Below are 25,617 nucleotides of genomic sequence, written 5' to 3'. Positions count from 1 at the left end.
TAAAATGTAATGTGGAGACAGTAGAAAACTTTGAAGAGGTAGTTTTGTGCGACTAATAGAATTGAAAGACTCTGTTATTCAGGGAGAGTGGCCATGAGCCCGTACTCTGAAGCAGACTGGCAGCTCTGAACGCCCTTTCTGTCTCAATTTCCTGTCTGTACAATGGGGATATTGACGAATACCTACCAAAGAAGGTTGGCAAATAAATGGATTAATAAAGGCAAAGTACGTAGAATAGTGTGTGGCACTTAGTGCTGTATTCATATATTCGTATTTTTGTTAGCATCGTTTTCTTCACAACACTGGCTCAGTAATTAAATACCTGTGTCACTGAAGTGTTTCTGGGTTTTAGGTCTTCGATAACGTAAAGAGATTTGGATTCTTACGACTATGACTTTTATTATTTTTTATTTTTATTTTTTTAGAAGTTTTATTTATTTTTGACAGAGTGCAAGCAGGGGAGGGGCAGAGAGCCAGGGGGACAGAGGATCCCAAGCGGGCTCTGTGCGGGGCTCGAACTCACAAGCCATGAGAACGTGACCTCGGCTGAAGTTGGACACTTCAACTGGCTGAGCCACCCAGGCGTCCCATACTATGACTTTTAGAGGGGGTGTGTCTGTCTGTACAAGGTACTATGGGGAGTAACCCGTTAATATATTTTCCTTCATTCTGTTAGGATTTTTGTGCATGCAGTGAAGTCATATGTTAAAACATAGGCTCTGAAAATAAGTTTGTCCATGGATAGTTGTAGAGTGCAGTCTTCTGATGCAGTTGGTTTTAATATTTTTATAAAAGTAACATTTGCTTGGGACACCTGGGTGGCTCGGTCAGTTAAGTGTCTGATTCTTGATTTTGCTCAAGTCATAATCTCAGGGTCGTGGGATCGAGCCTCATGTTGGGCTTGAGAGCCTGCTTGGGATTCTCTTTCTCTCTTTCTCTCTCTCTCTCTTTCTCTTTCTCTCTCTCTCTCTCTGCTTCTCCCCGCCCCACGATAAAAAAAGAAAACAAAACATTTGCTTTACTTTTGTTACCTAGTCTTCTTGGGTGCCCCAGAAGAGGCGGGGATGGGGGGGGAGGGGCGGGCTTGAGTTTCCCTGTGCTCTTTTGTGGTGAGGCCAGATCTGCTTCCATCCGTGCCCAGTCCGGGTGGCCCTTGAGAGGTCCCCATCACCTCACTGCTCCTGCTGCTTCCTGCCGCTTCCTGCCCCGCATGACCCCCTTTCCTTCTCTCCCCACAGACTCCCGTTCTCGTGTTCTCGAGAACACCACGATTGTGCCTTTTCATTTGCTCTGTCACTCCTCCCTCTCCAGGGACGCTGTGGATGGAGTCCGGCTCTTTTTTGTACTTAATTCAAGTAGGAGGCGTTCATGGTGGAGGCCAGGTAGTACATAAAGGTGGCTATAAAGACCATCCTCGTTACTCCTGAAAACGCACGACCGCGTGTAGAAGTGCGTGCCCCCTTTCAGGCGCTACTACATTTTACCCAACCTAATGATTTCTCCCTATTTTAAGAGATTTTTTTTCAGCCTACAGGAATACCCAACAGATTTGCTCACACATTTTCTAACACATGCTATCTTGCCTTAGATGTACCGGTCGGTGACTGGGTCAGTTATTACGCCAGATTGCACGTGTGCTTCTCGCGTGCTGTGGGACAAAGAGTTTAGTATGACACACTGGTGTCTTCACTTGCTTTTTTAACCTTGGCATTTCTTAGAAAGGTGTACAACTGTGTGGTCTTCTCGGGAGGGTTTGCCTTTCTACGTACTTGGATCCGCTGCCTCCCAGACGGTTTTCTTGCCTTGCAGAAAACGGATTGCTGCCTTTATTTTGTCTCTGTCAGTGGCATTGACATCTCTCATGTGTCCCTCAGTGTCACAGCTGTGACAGCGGCACCTGACTGTTACTAGCAGGCAGCTCTCCCCCTGAATCTTAGCAAGTTTTTCGTGAAGGAGAAAAGCTTATTTAGCATTTCCTAACTGTGCCCTAAGCTCTCCAGCCCAGGGTGACCTGCCCTGGTGGTAATGGTAATGGTCGGGTGACCGAACTAGTTGAAGTGTGGTGTCCTTAAAAATGATACGTGCCTTTAAACGTCTTAGTCTACCTTATAACGTACGTGTTAATTCTGTACCCTTTTTCTCTTAAGCTTTTCATGTTGGTCTGGTGGTGAGAATTCTACATTATTTTTTTTTTTCCTAAGGCACACCCGTGTTCTATCATGCGTTTCGGCTTTGGTTTCTGGAAGGTGGGAGAGAACTGGGGCGCACGTGAAGTGTTCTGAATGTGAACCCTGCCAGACCCGGGTGAGCCCTCCGCCCTTGGTAACGTGCCTCACAGCTGTTGAGTGATTCAGACCTTGACAGAGACTTTCCGAAACGCTCAACCTAATTTGGTAGGATTTCTATGTACTCGCACAGTGGCAGCTTAATCAGTTGCACAATTGCGAGACAAATACAGTCGGAATGGCTCCATTTGGGCACAAACACAGCGGACTCTTGATCAGGACACAAGGCAACTGCTGGGAGAAGAGAGTGGGGTGTGGGGAGCCTCCCGGCTCTGGCTTTTGAGTGCTGATGATAGGTTTTACAGCCAGAAAGCAGAGGGCTTGGTAGGTTGTCCATATGGGTATTGAAAGTAAAAAAAGGGGGCTTTCCCTCGCATACTTCAGGGTTCTTACCAAAACTTACTTTTTTTTTTTTTTTTTTTTTTTTTTTTTACTTTTTTCAATTACTGTCTGTCACTACTTTTCAAGTCACCATTTTTAACAGATCTTAACTAGGAGAGGGGAAAAGATACAGTGCTTGCCCTTCAGGGGTTTAGTATGATGTTGGTGGAGAGGTGGTGCACATAGTGGGTTGTGAGAACAGAATGGGTGAACTCCTTTTGTGGGGGTGGGGGGGCAGGAAAAACTTTCAAGAGGATGTGACACTCGTGTCTAAAATTGGGGGGCCAGCTGAGTACTAGGCAGAAGGCATTTGGGAAGAGGCAATGTGCAGGTAGGTAACGGGACAGGCAGGTGCAGGGTGTGGATATATGGACAAGGATGGCATCATGGTCACTGTGCTGTCGGGGGTGGACTGTTGTGAACACAGATGTGTCCCCAGCACTAGGGTGGTGGAGTGGTGCCTGGCACATTTTACATGCCTAATACATATGTGTGTTTAAACATTTTTAATTTTACTTTACATATTTTTTAATTTTTATTTTTTAAAATGTTTATTTTTAAGAGAGAGAGAGAGAGTGTGTGTGAGTGGGAGAGGGGCAGACAAAGAGGGAGACAGGATCTGAAGCAGGCTCTGCACTGTCAGCAGAGCCAGATGTGGGGCTCAAACTCACAAACCTTGAGATCATGACCTGAGCTGAAATCGAGAGTCGGATGCTTAACCGACTGAGCCACCCAGGTGCCATCAGTACATATTTGAAACAAAGAAAGGATGTTGAGGAACACAGAGGTCCAATCACCGTGGGCCTTGTCTGCAACGTTAGGAAGCCAGAGTCTGTCCTGAAATGAGTCTTTGGAATGTCTTAACCTGAAGAGTGACACGATCAGGCTTCGCTTAGCAAAATGCCCCTGCAGAAGCGTTGGAGGAGGGAGTAAGATGCAGTCAGAAATACCAGTTAGGAGACTGCTGAGAAACTGGGGAGGGCCCAGAGCTTCTGAGCACTGTGAGCAAAGGGAGCTAAAGAATTTAGAAGTTCATTAGGAAGTAGAATTGGCAGGCCTTGCTGCCGAGTTGAGGGCCTGGGCGGATGAGGGTAGGGAGGATTCTGGAATGACCCGTGGGTTTGCAGGGCTGCTGGATCCTGGAGTGGGGAGCCAAGAGAAAAAGCACTCTCGTGATCTGCTGGTGCTTAACATCACACAGGTGTTCTTCCAGCTGGAGTGCATAATCTTTTATAACTGAGATGGCCTAGTTCCGTTTTACTCTGTGCCCGAGGAGCTGTGCAATATAGGCGTGAACGGTGTTTGTGGAATTGAATTGAAATCTAACATTGTTTTGCTTTCAGCCTCTTTAATGCTTGACATGTTACGGAATTGCAGGCTTGAGCAAAAATATTGACATCAGAGCAGAAGATGGGAAATCCTGTCTTAAAAATTTGCACCTTTTGGTGTAATTTCTGTTTTAATATTTTATTTTTTGAATTACTGTCATCTTAGTTCATGGAATGACTCAGTATCACAACAGACCAGGTGCTAATTCTCTTTCTCTAAGAGGTTGGTTGTACAGTAGAGGTTGTATAGTATAGCCTAACCGCGGGTTAGGCTCTGTGTTGCATATTGGGGATTTCAGGGGTGCGGAAGGCACATTTATATGTGTGTAAAAATAAATAAGTGAATTGGGACCATGACTTTCAATGGTGATATGTACATGGCGTTGCACCCCATACTCCTTATCTGTAAAATGCTGGGTATTGTCCATTATCTCTTCCTGCCTCTGCTTGTCCCCCCCCTCCCGCCGTCTCCTAGCAGCAGACTCGTCTGGTGCGCTTCCGGCCTGGGTTCGCGTGCTGCCCTCCCCGTGCCTCCCCACGCGCATGGCCCGCACTGGTCTTCATGCCAGCCTGAGCGGCTTGAGTTCCTGTCACCTTGCTGAACTCTTTCTTGACACAGTAGCTCTGGTCCGCTTTTAAAAACGGAAGTCATGTTCTGCTTAAAGGCCTCAAGTAAAATCCCGGCCCCCTCTTGTGGCTCAAACATCTCAGAGAGTCGTCCTGGTTGAAAGATCACCGAATGCTATGGCAACTCAGCGGGACCCCAGAAACACTTCTCAGAAGGGATGATACTTGATTCAGGCCTTGAGGAGTAGGATTTTGTTGGGTGAAACTGCACTGATGAGGCACTCAAAGAGCGCCTACTGTGTGTGAGGCACTGTCATAGTCATGCTTTATTGACAAGTTAATGGCTAACGAGTGGTGTCTTTGAGAAGTTGCTGTTTTCAAAAATTGGGCTTTATTGCAACCTCAGTAAGTGGTGTGTAGGAGAGTAACCCAGCAGTCCTCAGTCTGCTGTTTAAACCCTGGGACCTATGAGAATAGAATTTGGCATGCCTTCTCTACCATCATGTAGTTTCGTCCCAGAAATTCGGCTGTATTCAGAAATGAATTACCTGTTGAAGCCACAAAATTGTAATGTAGTGTCATGGTTTTTATACCATGGTTTTTAAAATACCAAAATTAATATTAGGAAGATGAAATATCTTCCTAATGCATTTGGTCATAAAATGAAATTAAAAAAAAAATTTTAATGTTTATTTATTTTTGAGAGAGAGTGAGAGAGGGAGACACAGAACTCGGAGTAAGGTCCAGGCTCTGAGCTGTCAGCACAGAGCCCGACGTGGGGCTCATACCTACGAACTGTGAGATCATGACCTGAGCTGAAGTTGGACGCTTAACCCACTGAGCCACCCAGGTGCCCCTGAAATTTTTATTTATAACTAATTTAGTGCTTGATCTTCACAAAACTGTAGCTTAGTAAAATATTAATTAATATTAATATTAATCTTATGTGCAGTTCCTTTACTGACTCAGAGTGTTGACTTCGACTAGTGTTTATTTTAGAGGCTTAGTATAACACAGATAGAATGGTATTAGAAGGGTCATAAAATTTTTGTCTCTTTTGCTTTGCTTTTGTTTAGATCTTCATCTTAATTTTTTTTTTTTTTTTTTGACTCTTCGGTAGCTTTGGTACTTAAATCTTTCGCTTTTCCCTGAAAAACCACACATATGTATATAATTTCAGCAATTTGGAAGTTTACTCGTTTTCTCAGCTAAAATCCTAGAGAAAGCTAGAAATCTATCAGAAAACTCTGTAAGCTGTTTCTGTCAATTCTCCATTGCTCATATATACACCCACGTATAGGCAGTTCTGTCGTGACTGAGGCCAGTCCTACTTGAAAGCAGACCCTTTTAAGTATTTCACTGGACCAGGGAGAAATGGGGAAAAAATAGACTGTGTTCTAGAGAATTGTATAGAAAGCTAGTTATTACATTTACATTATTACATTACATGATTTTTATTTTGAGATTTTTAAGTTCCAGAATATTCTCATTTTAATAAGTTGCTGTGATGTTTCCTCCCTCCCCCCACCCCCCATCTCCTCCCTGGAAAGTAGACCAGAATTTTGTCAGCCGATTGTAGATCCATCCGGTCTATTTTTGAAGTCTGTGGGTTCATGAAATCCAAAACTGGGTACCACTGGCCTATTTTATGCTCACCTTTAATCGGAGCTGGTGTCTGTGTGGTTTTCTTCTTGCATCAACCAACCGCCAGTTCCATTTTCCAGCACCAACTGGGTGTCCCTGTTCAGTTCACTTCTGACACCCTCTGGAGTTAGCGCAGGTGCCATAGTTAAGGGCTCGGTCCCCCAGGACTGGCCCCACTTCAGGGACCAGCAGTCAATGGGCTCCTTGGGCTGCCTGCACGTTTAACGCCTAGCTGACCACAGATTCTGCTGTTCCCACCACCTCCCTTCAAGTTCAGTAATTTGCTAGAATAATTCCTAGAAGTCAGAAAACTGCTCGGCTTACTATTACTATTCTTTGTTTTGTTTTAAATAAAGGACATAATTTAGGAGCGGTCAGGTGGAAAAACTGCATAGTGCACGCTCTGGGGCAGGCGCAGGGCTCCCGTGCCCTCTGCCGGCTTGCCACCCTCCCAGCACCTCGGGGTAAAGCTTGTCTGGGTGTGTTTATAGAGGCTTCGTTATGTAGGTGTGAGTGATGACCTGATTGCCCACTGGTGAGTGAAGTCAGTCTCTGGCCCTTCTACCTTCCCCGGAAGTGGGGGCTGGGGTGGAACTGAAAATTTCAGCCCTCTAAGCAGGCTGGGTATTTCTGGCAGCCAGCCTCCATCTTGAAGCATGGAGCCACTATTAGCATACCAGAGACATGTCTGTCGCCCAGGAGATCCCAGGGCTTTTAGGAGCCCCTTACCTGGAACTGGGGCACAGACCAAGGGATGTTTATAATGGCAGAGACGTCTGTCCAGTGAGGACAGGCCCTCCAATGCTGTGGAATGGAACTGGAAAGATTTGGTTTGCATTTGTCACTAAGAATTCCAGCGGTCAGCGCCATCCCTTCTTGTCCGGGCCTTGCCGTGGCTTCCCTGAGCGCCCGGTGGTTTCCAGGACGACAGGGTTATTTGGGCATAACCTGTCCCTTACAGCTTTGCCACATGGCCGTGTTCCTGTTACCCTCTCTTGGTGCTTCTTGGCTTCGTTTAGAGCTGGATTTATATTTTTGACATCTCATTTTGAAGATTTCCTTTCATCTTCATTAGGAAACTAGTCAACTAATTTTTGCATTTTTGTCCTTGGCTACCTGGCTGTGTCCATCTGGCTTTGTTTCTGTGGTTGTAGCTTTCTCAGGGAAATGGAGGTGAACAGACATTTGACTGCTAAGTAGTTGGTATGTGTCTTGATTGATCAAGGATTAGTCAAAGCTGTTTGGTCAACTGTGTGCTTCAGTATTTGGAATGTCTCCAGAAACCCATTCTAGAGCAGTGGGGAAGGAAGATGGAGGTAAAAGTGGGGGCATCTCTTGCTTTTAGATTTCCTACGTATATTAAAAAAATTGGGGTGGGGGGAACGTCTGGGTGATTTAGTCGAATGAGGGTCCAACTCTTCATTCTGGGTCAGGTCATGATCCACGGTTTGTGAGTTTGATGCTTGCTGTCAGCGCAGAGCCTGGCTTGGGATTCTCTCTCTCCTTCTCTGCCCCTCCCCTGCTCACTATGTATCTCAAAATAAATAAACTCAAAAAGAAACAAACACTTTTTTTAGGCATGGAATGATTTAATATACAACAAATGGGGGTTTATTGCTTTGGCTTATATGATCCCGCTGGGACTTCTGGAGGAGATAGTGTATTTTGAACCTTAGGAAACATATGTCCCGAATACTGATTTTTGAGAATGGGAAAATACTGTTATGTATTAATTTACAGATTTGTTATTTACGATTAATGGTAGATTTGTGTCTTGGATTGTATGCTGTAAGGAGCACTTTGCCTAAGCTTGTTTCACATAATCTTTGTGCAGCGCCCTGTAAATGCTGTCACTTGGCAAGTATTTCTGCTGTGAGCCATGAAGAGATTTCAACTTTTGAGCTGACAGGTGCTCTTTAATTAGGCATTTAGAAATAACTCACACTTTTTGTAATTAACTTGTTTTTATTCCCAGAACTAGTTTACCAAGAAATTTCAGTGCAGCATGAAAGTTTAGACAGTACCACTTTATTTCAGTGTTTGTGCTGCACACGTATTGTTATGAGTTCGTTTTTGCAAAGTTTCTCTGATGGAAAGGTAGAAATAGTGATGACCTCGCTGTTCTGAAGCAACCGTGTCGCTCAGTGCTGTCACCCCAGTGGGTCTCCCCTGATCTTCTGTCATCACGTCACATGATAAGAGTAAAACACAGGCTATTGAGGGACGGGGCAGAGGTGTGAGTAAGAGGGGAGGGTCTGAGAGTGACTTGTTTTTGAGGATATTGGCCAAGAACCCACACTGATAACTGTTTAAAATCTTTGAGGCTAAAACTGGTAGAACGGGCAGTACTTTTGTTAAGGGTAAGGTTGGCTGAGCCACTGGGAGCACCTCCACTGGTCTCCGCTTTAAGCATCAGCTAAGTCTTGGATGTGGAGATTGAGTCGTTTTAATTGGTGTGGCCTAACATAACGTACCTGTTGTCTTCTGTTACCCACTCTTGGTACTTGATTTTTAAAAAATAAGATATGGTATGAAGTAATAAAATTCAAATCAGCCCTTTTTTCCCCAGTAGTATTATAGAATATTTAAAAGATGAACCTAGTACATAATATGAAATTAAGATCATCTTTACATTTTACTTGTGTATCTCAGTCTTACTTGGTAACAAATAATGGGAATGAAACTGAGATTTAAAGATCCTTCCTGGAAATTAGTCTTTTCTTCTTTAATGTTTACTTATGAGGGTTAGAATCTAAAATCTCGAGGCATCTTTAGAAAGGGTCTCATGTTACCGTCGCATGTTTAAATGAACATGGGATGTTGTCTTGCCCACGTGGAGTCAAGGACTCAAGTCACATTGCCATCAGTTGATTGTTAGTGGCCACTCCATATCTCACGGACCGGATGGAAGTGGTCAGAGTTTGTTACGTTGGCCTTGCAGCAAGCCCGATGGTAAGAATCACCTCTCCGGTAAAGAGTGGGTAATCACAGGTCACCAGTATTATAAACATACGTGCAGTTGAACGATGATGGTTAATTTATATCTGTGGTTGTGTTCAGTTTGACGAATGTATTAGATACTCAGTGTATTAGATTCGAAAACATTTCTCGTGTTTCTTATTTATGTGCTCTTCGTGGATCCTGACTTCCCGCCGGTCCCACACTACACTTCAGTTTTTGGTCTCTTTTGCCCGCTTAGACTCTACCCATCGAGGCCGGAAGCCTCTGTCATGTTCCCCGTTGTTCTAGCAGCCAGCGAGGCACTACTTGTGGGCTCACTCTGGTTTGTAGAGCTGAATGGGAAACTTAGCATATTTTAAATGTCTTAAGTTTGCATGTTTTATTTTTTACAGTGAACAGAGTATTTGTCAGGCAAGAGCTGCTGTGATGGTTTATGACGATGCCAACAAGAAGTGGGTGCCAGCTGGTGGCTCAACGGGGTTCAGCAGAGTTCACATATATCACCATACAGGCAACAACACGTTCAGAGTGGTGGGCAGGAAGATTCAGGACCATCAGGTAAGGGTCTCTTACCTTCTAGTGAAAGTTGTGTAGAATTACAGAAGGACCGTAAAGTAGTCCGCAGCCCGAAGGAGCTCTTGGCGACTACAGCCAGCCTACTCCGTGTGGGAAAACTGGGATGGGGTTGCCTTCCCACCCTGTCCACCTTGCATGGATGAGGATTTAGAGCTAACTGTACAAAAATACAAATACGACTTTAAATTATGAACATTCGTTAGATCTTCTGGCTTTCCCGCTAGCTCGGTTTGGGAATCTAAGGTAAATTTAGGACCAAAAAAATGTGAAATACCACTTAAATAGCAGGTTGTATGTTTAAGGAATTCATTTCCTGCCAAAGGTGTGGGGCTAGAGGAGGGAGTTGAAAATGTTAGTAACTTCAGCAAATACTGTAAATTCACGTATGATGGAAACATTGTAGGTTTTAAGATTGCTGGAATAGTTGGGCTTTTGTAATTCGTACCTGGGATGAAAACTAAGCCTTTCCTATTTCCCTGCTCCGGATTTCTCAGAAAGGTGACTGCACTACCTGATGACGTGATGTCTTGGGTCTCAGCAGACTGCGAGCAGAGGTAGACAGAGGGAACGTGGGTGGGGCCTCACCAGCGCCAAGTATATGCGAACTGCAGCAAGAACTTGTATAACGGACAGATTCATGAAATACTTTTGGTTCTGGTAAGATGGTGGACTCGACCAGTGTCAAACCCATGCAGGAAAATAGGAAATTTCCGGCTGAGTCCTTAACTAAGGAAAGGCCGGTCCCCGGGTTTCTGCCAGGAACCCTGGTGTAGTGTGCAGACAGGTGCCGCGGCAGCCTTGTGTTTCAGGATGGCAGTTAAGAACTGTGAATAGCTACGGACTCAGGTCTGTCGTCGGTGTGCAGCCGCTGTGGGCCTGCAGGAGGTTGGACTTTGAGACCTCTGTCTACACGGGGTGGAGCTCCGCGCTGGGCCACACGCCGTCAGCATAGGACGCAAAGGAGTGTGGATTTCTCTTTCTTCTTTCTTTTTTATAGTTTGTTTATTTTGAGAGATAGAGATAGAGAGCGAGCAGGGGAGGGTAGAGGGAGAGGGAGAGAGAGAATCCCAAGCAGGCTCTGCACTGTCAGCACAGGGCTCGAGATCGTGACCTGAGCCGAAATCAAGAGTCAGCGCTCAAGTGACTGAGCCACCCAGGTGTCCCAAAATGTTTGGAAACTTAGAAACACTTCTAAATTCGTGACGTGAAAATCACATCATTATGAAGAGTAAAAAATGTTTGGAAAATAAAAGACTTAGACTTGAGTGACAGGATGTGATATATAGAAACCTCTGGCACATCTAAGCTGCCCTCAGATGGACAAATCTTAATGGCGAGCTTGGCCCAAAGAAAACAGAAGGAAATAGTAAAAATATAAGGAGAAATTAACTAAATAAAAAACGTAAATAGAAATCATTAACCCAAAAGCTGTTTCATTGAATGGAAAAATTGGTAGAATCAAATAAAAAATGAAAAGTTACAAAAAATAGTAGGATTGGAAAAGAGATGTCATTATAGTTACGGTAAAGAGATCAACTGTATCATAAACAGCTTTATGCCAAGAAATGGGTCATTTTGTAGAAAAATACAATTGACCAAGACTGGCAGAATAATGGAAAGACAGACCCACAGTCAGTAGTTAATAGTCTCCCCCCAAAATCTAAAAACCAAGGAGGGAGGGAATCTAAAGTATTTATAAACAAAATTTAAAAACCTTTAAGTTGTTACCTGTTTTATACAAACTCTTCTAAAGAGTAGTATTTTATGAGGTTAGTACAATTTTGGTATCTGAAACAGAACAATTTGAGAGAGGAAAATTATATGCCAGCCTCAGTTATGAACACTGCCATAGATACAAAAGTCCTCAATAAGATATCAATGGACCAAATGCAGCAATGTATATGAAAAAAATACCACCTCTTAACCAAATAAGGTTTGTCTCCATCTCAGTAATGTAAGGCTAGTTTAACATTAGCTAATTTTTTAATGTCCTTTACCAGGAGAAACATGCAAGAAATGAGAGATTCAGAAAAAGCATTTGATAAAATCCGTACATAAGCATCTCAGCATATTTGGCATAAAAATGAATTTTCTTAAGCTGATAAGGATGCATTGTATAAACCTACACCACACATCTTACAGGATAGTATAATATTGGGGGGGAATTTCCATTAAACTCGGGAATTAGTTGAGGATTTCAGCTTTCGTCATTTTCATTTAGCATTGCAGAGGCGGAGGTAACCTAGTGACATGAATATGATGGAACACAAGCTATACAGATTGGAAACAGAGTTGACCTTATTCACTGAAGTACATAAAAAATGCCAAGCAGCTGCAGATAAAATATGAGAACTAGTAAGATTGCTCATCATGGTTGCTGGATGTAAGAGCAGTTTAACTAGCAACAAACAACTTGAAAATACAGCTGACCCTTGAACAAGCTGGGGGTTAGGGGCATCGCCTCCCGTGCAGTTGGAAATCCATGGATAACTTTTGACTCCCCCAGAGCTTAACTGTTAATAGCCTACTGTCTACTGGAAGTCTTTTTTTTTTTTTTTTTTTTTTTTTTTTTATGTTTATTTTTGAGAGAGAGCGTGAGCAGGGGAGGGGCAGAGAGAGAGGGAGACACAGAATCAGAAGCAGGCTCCGGGCTCTGAGCTGTCAGCACAGGGCCTGACAAACTGTGAGATCATGACCTGAGCCAAAGTTGGATGCTTCACCGACTGAACCACCCAGGCACCCCTAGATTGGAAGTCTTACCAATAACATAGTCAATGAACATATATTTTGTAGTTTATATGTATTATTCATTTTGTTCTTAAAGTAAGGTGGGGCAAAGAAAATGTTCTTAAAATCATGAGGAAGAGAACATACACTTACAGGACTGTAAACAAGACTATTTTGGAAAAATGTTTGTGGGTAAGTAGACCCATGTGGTTTAAACCTTTGTCGTTCGAGGGTCAGCTGTATAATTTTATAAAGATATTGCTTGGAGTAACAAGAATGATTACCTAAGAATAAATCTAATAAATAATTGGTTTTCCAGAGTACCTTGTTATATTTTTCAATGGTTATCAGTGAAGCTGAAACAGACTATAATTTATTAAACAGTGTCTAAACTTTCTCTAGTAAGAGCTGTTTAAAAAATCACCTACTCCTCCCCCCCCCCTTTTTTTTTTGCTTCCCACTTGGTGCTTCCTGTGTTCTGGGCACCGTGCTTGGGTTTGCAGGAGGGCGGCGGTAGGGAATGGGGGGGAAGACAGGCGGTGAGTGGTTTCAGCCTGGTACGTGCCATTCGCAGCACAGAGAGGTATACAAGAAAGATGTTTGCTGAGAAGACAGGGAAGAGGGTCGTGGACAACTTCGCAGATGAGATCAGGTGTTGAACCAAGGAGACCAGGAAGAGTTAGGCGTTCAGTGCACAGTGTGCTCGTTAGGGTCCGGCGGGGAGTGGGTGAGCACGTGTAGGATGGAACGTCACGTTAATCTAGAGAATAACCCGCGCATTATTGTCAGGTCCGGACGTGAGGGCGCCCCTAGTGGACACCCAGCAAACACTTAGTGTTAAACGAACACGCGGGCTTTCCCTTACTTGTGAAGTTTGTAGAGGAGTGCCCGGCTGGCTTAGTCAGTGGAGGGCGCTCTTCTTGATTGCAGGGCCCATGAGTTCAAGCCCGATGTTGGGTGTGGAGCCTACTTGATAAAATAAAATAAATGAATAAAAAATAAAGTTTCTCGAGGTGATGTATGGCACTGCCTACCCTTGAAAGTTAAAAATGAATGAAGCAATTGAATGAACGTGTTAAATTTCTCACAGTGGAGAAAGTGAACCAGTGATGACATAATGTGATTTAAGTAACAATCTCCCCCCCTTCTCTTAACATTCTGTTCCTGAACAATTGAAAAAGTGAATGTGGCTGTTTTTTTTTTTTTTTGCCTGACCTTTTCAGACTGATTGCCAAGTAGGGATACAGACCCACCTTGCGGTGAGACTTACACCTTTATGGATGGCTTGTGTGTGGCCCCCCACCTCGATGCTTATAAACATCACATGACAAAAGGCCATCCTCTTTTAAATTATGGTAAAGTGCACACAATGTAAAATTTCCCATGTTACCCAGTTTTAAGTGTACGATTCAGTGGCATTAAGTGCCTTCACAGTATTGAGCATCACCCCTGTTCATCTCCAGAACCATTTCATCCTCCCACACTGAAACTCCAAACCCGTTAAATAGGAAGTCCCTGTGTTCCTCTTCCTTAGTCCCTGGCAGCCTTCATTCTATCTTTTTTTTTTTTTCCTCTTTTTTTTTTAATGAGTTTGATTATTACAGGTATTTCAGATAAGTGGAATGAGACAGTATTTGTCGATTTATGTCTGGCCTATTTCACTTAGTATAAGGTCTTCATATTTTATACATTTTATAATATAAGGCCATATTTTAAAAATAATTTCAAGTTTGGGTATTGGTAGATGAGGTAACATAGAGCTTCTCTGTGAGAACTAAAACCATTGGACAGAATGTTAAGAAGAAACTGTGTTTGGAGAGCCTACATGACAAAGAAGAATTCTGGGTCCAAGATCAGAAAGAAGTGAGAACCAGAGAAGTGAGCCCAGCTTCAGACCTCTGAGTCATGTCTTGGTTTTGAAAGAGGACTGAGCAGAGCTTTTGGCAGACTCCTGGGACCAGCAGAACAAAAATCCAAAGTTAGGGCCTGCTAATGAGGGGAGAGCTTTCTTGGTAATCCCCAGGCTGTGATGTGGGACCCAGAAGCCCTGTCCTGTGGGAAGAGGTTTGACTCGGAGTGAGGCTGGCCTTTATGGGAACTGAAACCCAGCCTGTAATCACTTCGTTCACTGTTGGATGAAGTTGACTTCAGATTGTTAGTTTCCTAGCTGCTTGCCAGAAGCAAACATAAATCTTCCCTGGAAAACTAGAGCATCATTGTGGGTCTCAGACTTTCCATACAGTTGTCCACGCACAATGTCTGGCATTAGGTCAAAGTAACCAGGCATATGAGGAGACAAGAGGAGCAGTAATAGAACAGATCCACTGGGAGTCCATCCAGTTAGCTGAATTATCAGAAATTGACTTTAAAATAACTAATACTAAATATATTCAGGGAAATAGCACAAAGGTGAGAATTTCAGCCGAGAACTGGAAGCTTGAAAAAAGAACCAAAGGACATTTCAGAATTGAAGAATAACTGATACTGACGGGTCAGTGATGACTATGACGACAAATTAGTAACAGCTAAAAAGAATTCGTAAACTGGAAGACAGATCATAAGAAAATGTTCAGACTGAAGCTAAGACACTCGGGGAGAGAAAAAGATGGGCGTATAAAAAAGAGCTTAAGCGACCCAGGGAAACGAAAACTAATTCCAAAAGATATATGTGCCCCTACGTTTATTGCAGCAATACTTACAGTAGCCAAAATGTGGAAGTAACCCAGGTGTCCACCGACACACGAATGGACAGAGAAGACGTATGTGTACACGGTGGAATGTTACGCAGCCAGGAGCACAGAAGGACATTGCTGTTTGCAGTGACATGGATGGAACTGGAGAGTATGATTCTGAGCAAAAATCTAATCTTTGTTTATTTTTGAGAGAGAGACGGAGCGTGAGCAGGGGAGGGGCAGAGGGAGAGGGAGGCACAGAATCTGAAGCAGGCCCCAGGCTCTGAGCTGTCAGCGCAGAGCCCGAAGCGGGGCTTGGACTGATGAGCCGCGAGATCGTGGCCTGAGCCGAAGTTGGACGCCTAACCGACTGAGCCACCCAGGTGCCCCTGAGCGAAAATCTAATCTTAACCCAAACCTCAGTGTGGTCCTAAAACAGAAACTGTGACCCTTGCCTTCAACTCTGCCCTCTGGAGAGGTCTCTGCACTGTGGGTGGATAGGCCCCTGTCTTCTCCTGGGTCCGAACCCTAACCCAGCCATGGCTCTGGCCCTACCCAGGCCCAAATCCTAGGTCCGAGGATACAGTGGATTTGGGACACGTGACCAACACGGGATTACTCCGCCAGGTACACAGAAAGACACCGTGCCATTTGCAACGACCGGGATGGATCTGGAGGGTAGGGACAAGATGAATACCATAGGGTTTCACTTACATGTGGAATCTAAAAAACAAAGGCTCGTGAATCTTGAGAATAAATGGGGGTGGGCGGGGGTGGGGGGGTTGGGCGAAAGAGGTGAAGGGGATTAAGGGAAAAAAGACCTAGTGAATATAGTGGAAATTGTGTGTGTAATTGGGGGCCCGAAGGAGAGGAGACGATGGAGGGCAGAAGAAAAACTGAGGAGATCATGAACAAGAATTTTCAAGTTTGTAATAGAATGTCAACTTAGAGATGCTGTAGACCTAAAGTAGGTAAATGGAAAGAAAACCATCTAAACCTGTCCCGTCGCGAACACCGGACGCTCACGCCTCGCAGCGTGAGGCCTGCGGGCTGCCAGTGGAAACAAGACTGAAGCGAGCGAGAGTGGTCAGCTGACTGACCAGCTGACCAGTGGCAGAACCAGCAAGAGCTAGGAAGGTACTGGGCTTGGAAGAAAACAAGTGACCCCTTCAAATTCTGTACCTGATAGAAATCCTCTCCAAAAATGAAGGTGAATTAAAGACACTTTCTGACAAAAATGGAGAGAATTCATCACGAGGAGATTTGCATCGAAAGAAATTGAAGTTCTAAAGCGTGTTTTTTGGGATCAGAAAGGGTCCCCTCAGAAGCCTGGAGAGGGCAGGAGGAATAAAATGCAGCAGAAAGTGTAAATGTGGGCAAATCCTAAGCGATCAGCTGTTGCATAAGTGTGACAGTCATGTTTTGGTGCCTGTTGTGATCTCTAGGGCAGCCGCTAGCACAACAGCGGTGTGACTAGAGCTAGCAGAAGGGTAATAATAATTAAGTCCAAAAGAAGGCAGGATGGATTTAGACCCAAATTTGTATGAAACATCGTAAGTGGACTGGACACTCCAGTGAAAAGCAGAGACTGGCAGATGGCGTAACCAACACAGAACGAATCGTGTGAATACGGAGCCGTGGCCGCACACAGGATTGAAGATAGCCCTGGAAGAATGAAGGGCAGAGTAAGGAGGACAGCACTCCAGCGGCAGTCAAGGCTTAGGAGAAGCCTACGATGAGGGAGACACTCTCCTTTTGGCTCACAGGTGGGCATCTGACCAGTAGAACAAAATGGAGCTGTTCAGCCGCCTGATTTGTGGAAAGTAGAAACCTGAAGCACGGTTAATAGTGCCGGATCGATTGGACGGCCATCCTGGGAAGGAAACTCGAGCCTTCTCTCACACCAGAGGCCTAAACCGTCTGTGGGTGGATTGGAGATGTAACTCTGGAAGTTAAAATGATAAAGCTCCTAAAATAACACGGGATAGTATTTTCATGGTCTTGGGACTGAGAAACACTTCTTAAGCAGGTTATGAAAGCATTAACTGTGAAAGGAAAGGAAGGCTAATTTGGACCGGATAAAAGTTAAGAACCTCCATTCATCGGAAGACACCGTTAGGGGAGAAGATATTTGCAGCACAGGTAACGGGGGTCTTGTTCAGAATATATAAAGGACTCTTACAAATCAATAAAGAAAAAGATGGATGGCTCAGTACAAAAACGGGCAAGAGATTTAATTAAAGCAGTGTTGATAAAAGAAGGTATCCAGAGCGCCGTTACAACATGAAAAAGCACTAAATCTCATTAGTGATCAGAGAAATACAGTTCCAATAACGTGGTGTTGTTTGTGCACTCGTGCAAGCTGTAGCATGCTGCCAGGGGAGTGAAAATTGGCAGACCCAGTTTGGAATGCCACGTGGAGTTTTTCGCTGAAGCCGAACGTATCTTTGGCCCGTGACCACCCCACTCCTGGGTATACGCCCGACAGAGTGGGTGCTCATGTACTGGAAGACGGAAGACGTGCGGGATGTTCGTGACATCACTGCTTTTAATAGCGCTGAACTGCAAGTAATCCAAATGTCCAGTACTGGGAGGATAGGTCAATAGGCATGGTCTGTACGATGGAGTGCCACCGAGCAGCAGCAGCGGGAGAGGACAAAGCACAGCCGCTCGCAGCGGACCGATGACGCCCACACACAGTTGTACTTGAGTCATGTGCCGTGAAGTTCAGAAAGCTGCAGGCCTGATCTGGGAGGTGGAACTGCGCTAGAGCCTTTGGGAGGTGGAGCATTTAGGAAGGAGGTTTCTGGTGTTAACATCCTATTTCTCCATCAGGATTTTGGCTACGTGGGAACGTTCACTGAGATACGTGCTTACGTTTTGTATGCTTTCTGAATTGATAATGCTTTATTTATTTTTTATTTTTTTTAATGTTTGTTTATTTTTGACAGAGAGAGACAGAGCATGAGCGGGGGAAGGGCAGAGAGAGAGGGAGACACAGAATCCGAAACTGGCTCCAGGCTCTGAGCTGTCAGCACAGAGCCCGATGCGGGGCTAGAACTCACGGACCGCGAGATCATGACCTGGGCCGAAGTCGGACGCTCAAGCGACTGAGCCACCCAAGCGCCCCGATAATGTTTTAATAAACGTGTTAAAAATATATTTAACGAAGATACGGATTTTCTTTTGTCCTGCTGATTTACTGTTTAAAGGCCAGACCTTTGTAACCATCAGACAGCTAACTTCCGTCAGACTGTTATTTTTACAGGCTGATTTTACCATTGATAGTTGTTGTAACCAGTTTGTTTCGTTTTGTTTTGTTTTGGCCAAGGTCCATCAGGACCAGTTTTGAATGAGTCTGTCCAATCAGGATTTGTTGATATTGCCACTTACTGGGTTGACTCTATAAGGAATTACTGTCTTTTAGGTCGTGATAAACTGTGCCATTCCTAAAGGGTTGAAGTACAATCAAGCTACACAGACCTTCCACCAGTGGCGAGACGCCAGACAGGTGTATGGCCTCAACTTTGGCAGCAAGGAGGATGCCAATGTCTTCGCAAGTGCCATGATGCATGCCTTAGAGGTGTTGAATTCACAGGAAACAGGTACGGTGTCCAGGCTTACTCATTTCCTTGAACCGAGGTGCCATGTGTGTGTATGTGTTAAATAGATTTGAAATAATTCTTGAATTTTTGTTGTTTTCCACAGAAAGGTGAACTTTTGTTTGTTGATGCTAAACGTAGAGCCTGAAGATAGTCTTATGAGATTGGTTAGTTAGTAAATTTGTAACCCTGTCATTTGTAAATTAGTTATGCTCATTCTTCTCTAGAACCTCAGCTTTTGTTGCACGGATGTGAGGCTCAGAGAATGTGCAGTGGATAGAAATTACATGTATTTATCATCTCACCTCGTATGAAGACACAAGTGTTTTCTGAAACACGTTTTTGAAGCCACTCCTGAGCCCATGAGCCTCAAGTAGGACTGGGTTTCCCTCATTCTAGTAGGCAAGAACTGGATTCTGGAAGTTGTTTAAAGGTTTTTAGGAGTGCCCTCAGGTGGTGCAAGCCATGAATTGCATTTCCTCTGACACTTGATGATGGTTAAAGATCTGCAGAGATAATTCACTGTAAAAACCCAGGATTTAAAACTATATAGGTATCAGAGAGAAGCTGTGTTTTAATTTTGGTCCACAGAATTGAAAACGAAATACACCAATGTGTGGTTATCTCTTTGGGGAGATAGGTTTTATATTCTGAAAGTAAGTGTCTTATGTAAAACAATAGAAGTACAATTATTCTTGCCTTTGTTGTGTTGTTAGTAGTGATCTTGATGATATGAATGTGCTATCAACAAAATTTGTGTATTTTAAGAGGGGAGAGAGAGATAAATTTTGGATATTCTGTTGAAGGTACAGAGTTTGAAAACGTATCATAGATATGTTAGATACCTTATTTATACCATGCCTTATCTAGCCCATGTGTTAGTCTATTTCAGATACGAATTTCAGAGCAAGAAGACAGTTGGGAATCTTGCCGAAACTACGTTCTTATGCCTGTAGATGGTTTATGTTAGATCTTTTGAGGAAATTAAGATTTCTGCAGATAATCTGTACATAGCTCTTACATCCTGTCGATCTGAGAAAATAGGCCTCTGGAGCTTCTGATTTGTCACTAAGTGCAGAAGATAGCATGGGATCGCTTGCCGGTGTGTACAGTCATGGGTGTGGATGGTCGAAGTGCCGCCGGTGGGGGTCCCTTGTGGGCGCTGTCGCGGGCACAGTGCTGCTCCTCTCTCGTCATGGTCTCACCCTAGGGAAGAAACCAGAGTTGTGACCCTTCACATCCCATGAAGAGGCCAGCTGCATAACACATAATCCAAGGACCAGAGTGTGGAGGGGGTATGTAGACAGTGACATTCGGCTTCGCTGTGTTTAAAACAGACGAGCAGTATTTTTATTTCTCAACCTTCAGAAGAGTGTCGGTGGACTTACATTAGGAACTGAATGCTATCGAAGTGGTTAAAATGATTGTTTTTTATCTTGTCATCCAGGTTTTTTTTAATTAAATGGAAAGGATTGTTTTTATCAGCATGTAGTCCGATAGTTGGCTTTCGAAAGGCAAATGCTAATTAATGTTGTTTCTTCTGATCTGGAACTTGTGAAATTAATGAGTCTTAATGTAGAGAGACTCAATTACATTTTCTTGTAATTTCCGAAGATCGCCCATCATCTCACTAGCTACAAACATTTTGGTAAGGCAGAAACATTTAGCAGAGTCTTCTCAGTTGGTCTTGAAGTTTTGTTCTCTTCCGTGTCGCAGCCTGAGCCTGTACTGCCGTGGGCTGAGGCGCGACGGAGAGGTTGTTAGGACAGGCTGGCCCGTCTTAACTGTCTCCCTGCATCGTGGCCCCTGTCAAGGCACAGAGGCCCTTGGTTTGATGGCAGTTTCATTAGAGAAAACAAAGCATGTGAGATGGATCGTGTTCTTTATAGTCTGATCTTTTTAGAAAATGACTTTTTCATAAATTACTATAGATAAACGGTAATTTCTGATCTTTGATGGCATTAATTAATTGGCTTGGAAACGGAGGCACAGGAGGATTCAGATGCTAGGAAGCAGAAGGGTAAAATTTTTTCCGTGGATCTCCAAACTGGGATCCGGACGTATCACCCCAGTATTATTCAGGGGGCCCCTCCCAGCCACCTAAGCAAACACCCCCAGTAATGTCCCCTCTCATCTGGGGCATGCCTTGCCTTCCACAGCTGTTTGCTCTGGGTCCACAGCCAGTTCCTTGCTGAAACCATCCATTGTCTTCCTGCCAAAACCAAGTCGAAAAAGCTTAACTTGTGTGTCCCCTCTATGCCCAATAAATCTCTGATCAGAAGCAACAGAAATAAACATTCCTAAAGGTAAAGCGACTGCAGATCCCCGTCTTCCTGCTTCTTCACGGTTAGCACTTTTTAAAACCGCTTTTCTGTATTGAATACTTGTGTTTCTTTGTTTGCTGTTTAGCTGTTAATGTCAGTATTAGCCACGGAATACCGGTTTATCCTTCCGAGTGAGTTTTAGGCTTGTTAAAGTCATACACACCTTTGTTCAGACAACGTCTTCTTCAGAAACCCAGTGCACACACAGACGAGACCGTGAAGCCGCTCTGACCTACGTGGGGGTCGGGGCCCCTGGCCGCCGAGGCGCCAAGCGGGGGCAGCGGTCACTAACCCGTCCGTTCTGCCAAAACCCGCAATAGCCCGGTTTTCCTTTCTCTCTCCCTTGCCCCCGAGTCCTCTAAACCCTCAAAAAAAAATTTTTTTTTAATTAAAAAACAGCTTTCTTTGGGGCTATTCATACTGACCTTTATAAGGTACTCTGTGTGGGGTGTGTGTGTGTGTGTGATATTTCCATCTCTTTTATGAAAAGGGAGGGTGGCAGGAATGTTTTCCTTTATTTTGTTTTTAACTTGCTGTGCAATTATCTAATATACTGGAAAGTACAGGAGGTGCTAAATACAGCCAGTTATATTTGGAATTTAAAAAACACAAATCACATGTTCTAACATTCTTGAAAAAGAATTGAATTAGGCTTCATTCTTTTATACCAAATGTTACAGTTTCTCGGTCTCCTTTCTCTAACGGACGTAGACTCGATTTTAAAGAGTTACGTTCAAAATGTATTATCCAGACTGATTATTTTTCATTTCTGTGTTATTTGTCAAGTACATTTATAACAGTTTTGCAGATAATAGTTGTGGATTACATAAAATACACAGTTAGTCCTTGTGATGATTAGTGGAGGTAAATTTGCACAATCTGTTTTTGAGAAAGGTTCAGGTCATTTGAAAATAGGAAATAATCTTTTAAACTCACTTGTTTAAAAGGAAAATCAGACTGAAACCAGCAAGTATGTTCTGCTTTTGTTCTTTTCAACCAAGATTAAGCATACCTTTGTAGAAGGAACACCTTCAAATACCTTACCATTAACTAAGACTGTTTTTGATAGATATTATTTTATAGCTATTGAAGATGGGACCACAGTCCAAGAGATCCTCATGTTTAAAAAAATTTTTTTTTATTTTTTAAAACATTTAATATAGGGAGATTCCATTAATTTTTTTTTTTTTTTGCTCGAAACTTGGTCTGATATATCTTTCAATGGGAGCATTTATATGAATTTTATCTCAGCATTTTTTAATATTTTTGAGATATGCTTTGGAATTAATTGGATTTTAAAAATCTCACAAAGTTTCTAGAAATATCTTAAGTTACCAGCGACACTTTCAGTCCTGAAGTTTTCAGTCCTGAAGGTGGCAGTATCCACAGGACAATACTGAGGTCATGTTGCAGAAGCTGTCCTGTACGTTTTGAGCACAGGGTCTGTGCCAGGCACTGGGAATGTTCTCGCCAGAGAAGCCTGTCCCCGGCCCCTGGGCTTCCAGTCTGGCCGGAGCTGCTGGAAACGAGAGCGGCTCGTTGGCACACGGTGTGGAAGTGCTGTGAGTGAAGTATGCAGAAAGGCCTTTGGAATGCCCGAGAAGGTTCCAGGGTCAAAGGGGGGATTTAAAGAGAAGATGACACTTGAGTTATGTTTTGAAGAATGAGTAGGCCTCATGAGTGGTAGAACATTCTAGATGGGGTTGGGGCATTGGAACTTGGGGAAATTGGGAAATAACAAAGAGACGTGTGGTGGCCTGGGCGCAAGGGGTTATGGAGGAGGGGACCCCGAGGGAGAAGTCGGGGAGGCTGGGAGGGCCTGCGACTCGGTGCCGGGCTGGGGGACACTGGGTGAGTGCTCCTGTGACCAGGTGGGTGCTTTAGGACGGGAAGGGCTGCCCGGCAGGAGGTTGGTGCCACTGTGATGCTGCCCCGGAAGTGAAACAGCCCCAGCAAAAAGCGAGCAGAGTGGAGCACAGGTGACACTATGACCTTCCATGCCCGTCCGTCGGCATTTTGTCCTTAAAGCAGGGCTGAGGCGGGAACGACGTGTTCATCAGGTGCCTGCTGCCCGCCGGCTCCCGACCGGGCGCATGCGTCACTTGTGGTCTTTGTAGTGGCCCACAGTCGGCCGTGACCTCCTGTGAGAGGCAGGGGCACAGCCTGCACGAGTCCGGGGACTGGGCCCGGGCCACAGCCGTGACGTGGCCCTGTGCCCTGACTCGCTTACAGTTGTCCAGTGGTGTGCCGGGCGGTCAGGCTATGCCGTGGTCAGGTGGTGCCACATGTGTCCGGCAGGGGCCGTGGTGAACGTGGCCTTAAGCGGACGGGGACAGGGGTGGGGAGGCACAGATTCGGTTGGGACACCTGCGTGGGGAGCACTTCAGTGCCCCCAGAAAACCGTACAGGATCGGACCCTGGGAGGATCCCACACGTGACCTTGGGTGGTAGTTTCCACTTAGTTTGTTCGGTCACTTAAGCTTGTCACCATTGTCGCAGAACTTCGGCCTCATACTGAGGTTCGTTGTCTCGCCGCGTCGAACCAGGAAGGTGTGGGCACAGTTAAATGAGCAGCAGGTAGAAGTTGACTCGAGTAGAATACGAGGAAGGAGGAGGAGTACGGAAGCTCTTGCTCCAGAGAGGGGACACGCGAGAGCGACTGCCCGCGACAGTAGGCTGGGGTCCTTGTTCTGTAAGGTTCTGGTGGCTCCCATCCGTCTCCCCTCATCCCTCACTGCTGGGCAGCCACAGGGGCTGGGTCGTCCAGTCCTGCTCAGCTCCCGTCTGTGGCCACGTGGTCCCTGGTGTGGCGCAGGTTTTATGCCACTCCTTATTTTCAGCCAGGTCTTCAGTCACATTCCTAGGGGGACCTGAGGGGGCGCAGGTGGGGTCTGTCACATTCTTTAGAGGGACCTTAGGCCAGGTCAGCCAGGTCAGCGCTCCCAGCATTGCTCCAGAATACGTGTTCTGCCCCCCCCCCCCCCCCCCCCCCCCCCCCCCCCCCCCCCCCCCCCCCCCCCCCCCCCCCCCCGGGACCTCAGGCCCTAATCTCTCCCTCTCTGCCTGTTTCGTCCTATCTTTTCTTTTCGCACGATAACCTTTAGAAACGGGAAGCATTAGCTGCTCCTCAGGTTTGGGGTCGGGTCGGTGGGACTGTCTTTTTGGAGGTGGCGTCACCGTCACCTGCTGCTTCACTTTTGCCCTTCCCTCTTCTGCTTATGAAATCAGTCTTCACAGTAAGGTGAGGTTGATCTGCAGGAACTGGGACCCCGGCTTCTAGTCACAGATATTGGCAGGAGAGACATGGGTTCCCTCAGGCCCTGCATAACCTGACAGACACACCCGGAGGAGGCCCGAGGCCGAGGCCCCAGAGGGAGGCGGCCTGGGGTTGGGTCCTCTGGCCCTCAGGCCACTCCTCTGCTTCTCAAATGGCATCTTCAAAGTGCATTTAAGAGGCTTTTGAGGGAAGTCACTTTAGGGTGAGAAAATAGGAAAGAAAGGAACTTTCATTTATTTGTTTTTTGCTTTATGGCTTTCAGTAAAATGTCACGGTCTTTTATTGTGATTCGTGATTCGGTGGAAAGCACTTACGATTGGAGCCCAAGATGTCTCCTCCTGTGGCGGGCACCTTCTCCAAAGTGGTTTCCCTTGTGGGAATGTGTTAGGATATCGTTATGGGAATTACAGGAGATGAAGGCGCTAGCAGTAGTGAGCTATAAAGTGTTACTTTTGAACGCTGATATTTATAAATTCCTAGAAAATTCTGCCGTGTGGATTAACTTCGAGGACTAAAAAGTGGTAGAGAGACTTTGAAATTTTCTCCAGCTTCTTCCTTGGCTTTACCCCCTGGTGAAGACCTGCCTCGTTGCTTTTATTTCCTCACAGGAAATTAGCGAATTCATCCATCATATGAGTGCATCTAAATGCCAGGGGTAGTAATTAGACTCAGATCTCCTCCAGGGTTCTTCTGGTCTCGTAGGATAAGACACAGCTATAATCCGAAAGAAGTTCCACGTGAAGGGGAGCGAGGCTGCTTTTCGCCGGAGCAGCTGGGCGTGCGTTCCTGCTGAGGTGGCGTTGTGAGCTGAGTGTGAAAAGTGCGTGCAGTGTAACAGTGTAAGTGCCGGGGTGGGGAGGCCGCCCGGCAGGGAAGGAGCCAACGATTGGGTTGTCCCGGGGCAGAAGGTAGGTGTGATCGCTTTGAGAGCACGTGGATCCTGTGGATGAAGCCAGACCCCAGCAACCGGCGGTGGTTTGGAAAGGGGGCTGCGGGAGCCTGGGGGTCCTGACAAGAGAGGAAAACTGAAACCGGAGATTTCAGTGAGGGCCAGGCGAGTTTGAGCAGGAAGCCCGTGTTCCAGCACCGTGTCCCAGCACCGTGTCCCTTAGGTGAGTGTGTGCATGAGAAAATCCCAGCCGGTCGTTTCCCACGCCCCACGCCCGCTGTAGCCTGGGGGGGCGGCGTGTTTGCAGACCAAATGGCCCCACTGTCAGATGAAGAAAGTCCCCGGTTTGAGAGAAAGACATGGAAATGAAAATGTAGTTCAGCA

At 45.2% G+C, this 25,617-nt stretch overlaps 1 protein-coding gene across 1 annotated transcript in view; it reads left to right on the top strand.

Annotated features, from left to right (window-relative positions):
- The window catches only part of ENAH (ENAH actin regulator), a 137,678-nt gene that overhangs the window by 60,004 nt on the left and 52,057 nt on the right, over positions 1 to 25,617 (top strand). The window contains 2 exon segments of the mRNA XM_043568099.1: positions 9,559 to 9,724; positions 18,569 to 18,746. Of these exon segments, the coding sequence (XP_043424034.1) occupies positions 9,559 to 9,724; positions 18,569 to 18,746 (344 nt within the window).

This window comes from Prionailurus bengalensis, chromosome E4 (genome assembly GCF_016509475.1).
Source record: "Prionailurus bengalensis isolate Pbe53 chromosome E4, Fcat_Pben_1.1_paternal_pri, whole genome shotgun sequence".
NCBI lineage: Eukaryota > Metazoa > Chordata > Mammalia > Carnivora > Felidae > Prionailurus > Prionailurus bengalensis.
This window is presented reverse-complemented; position numbering and strand designations above follow the sequence as displayed.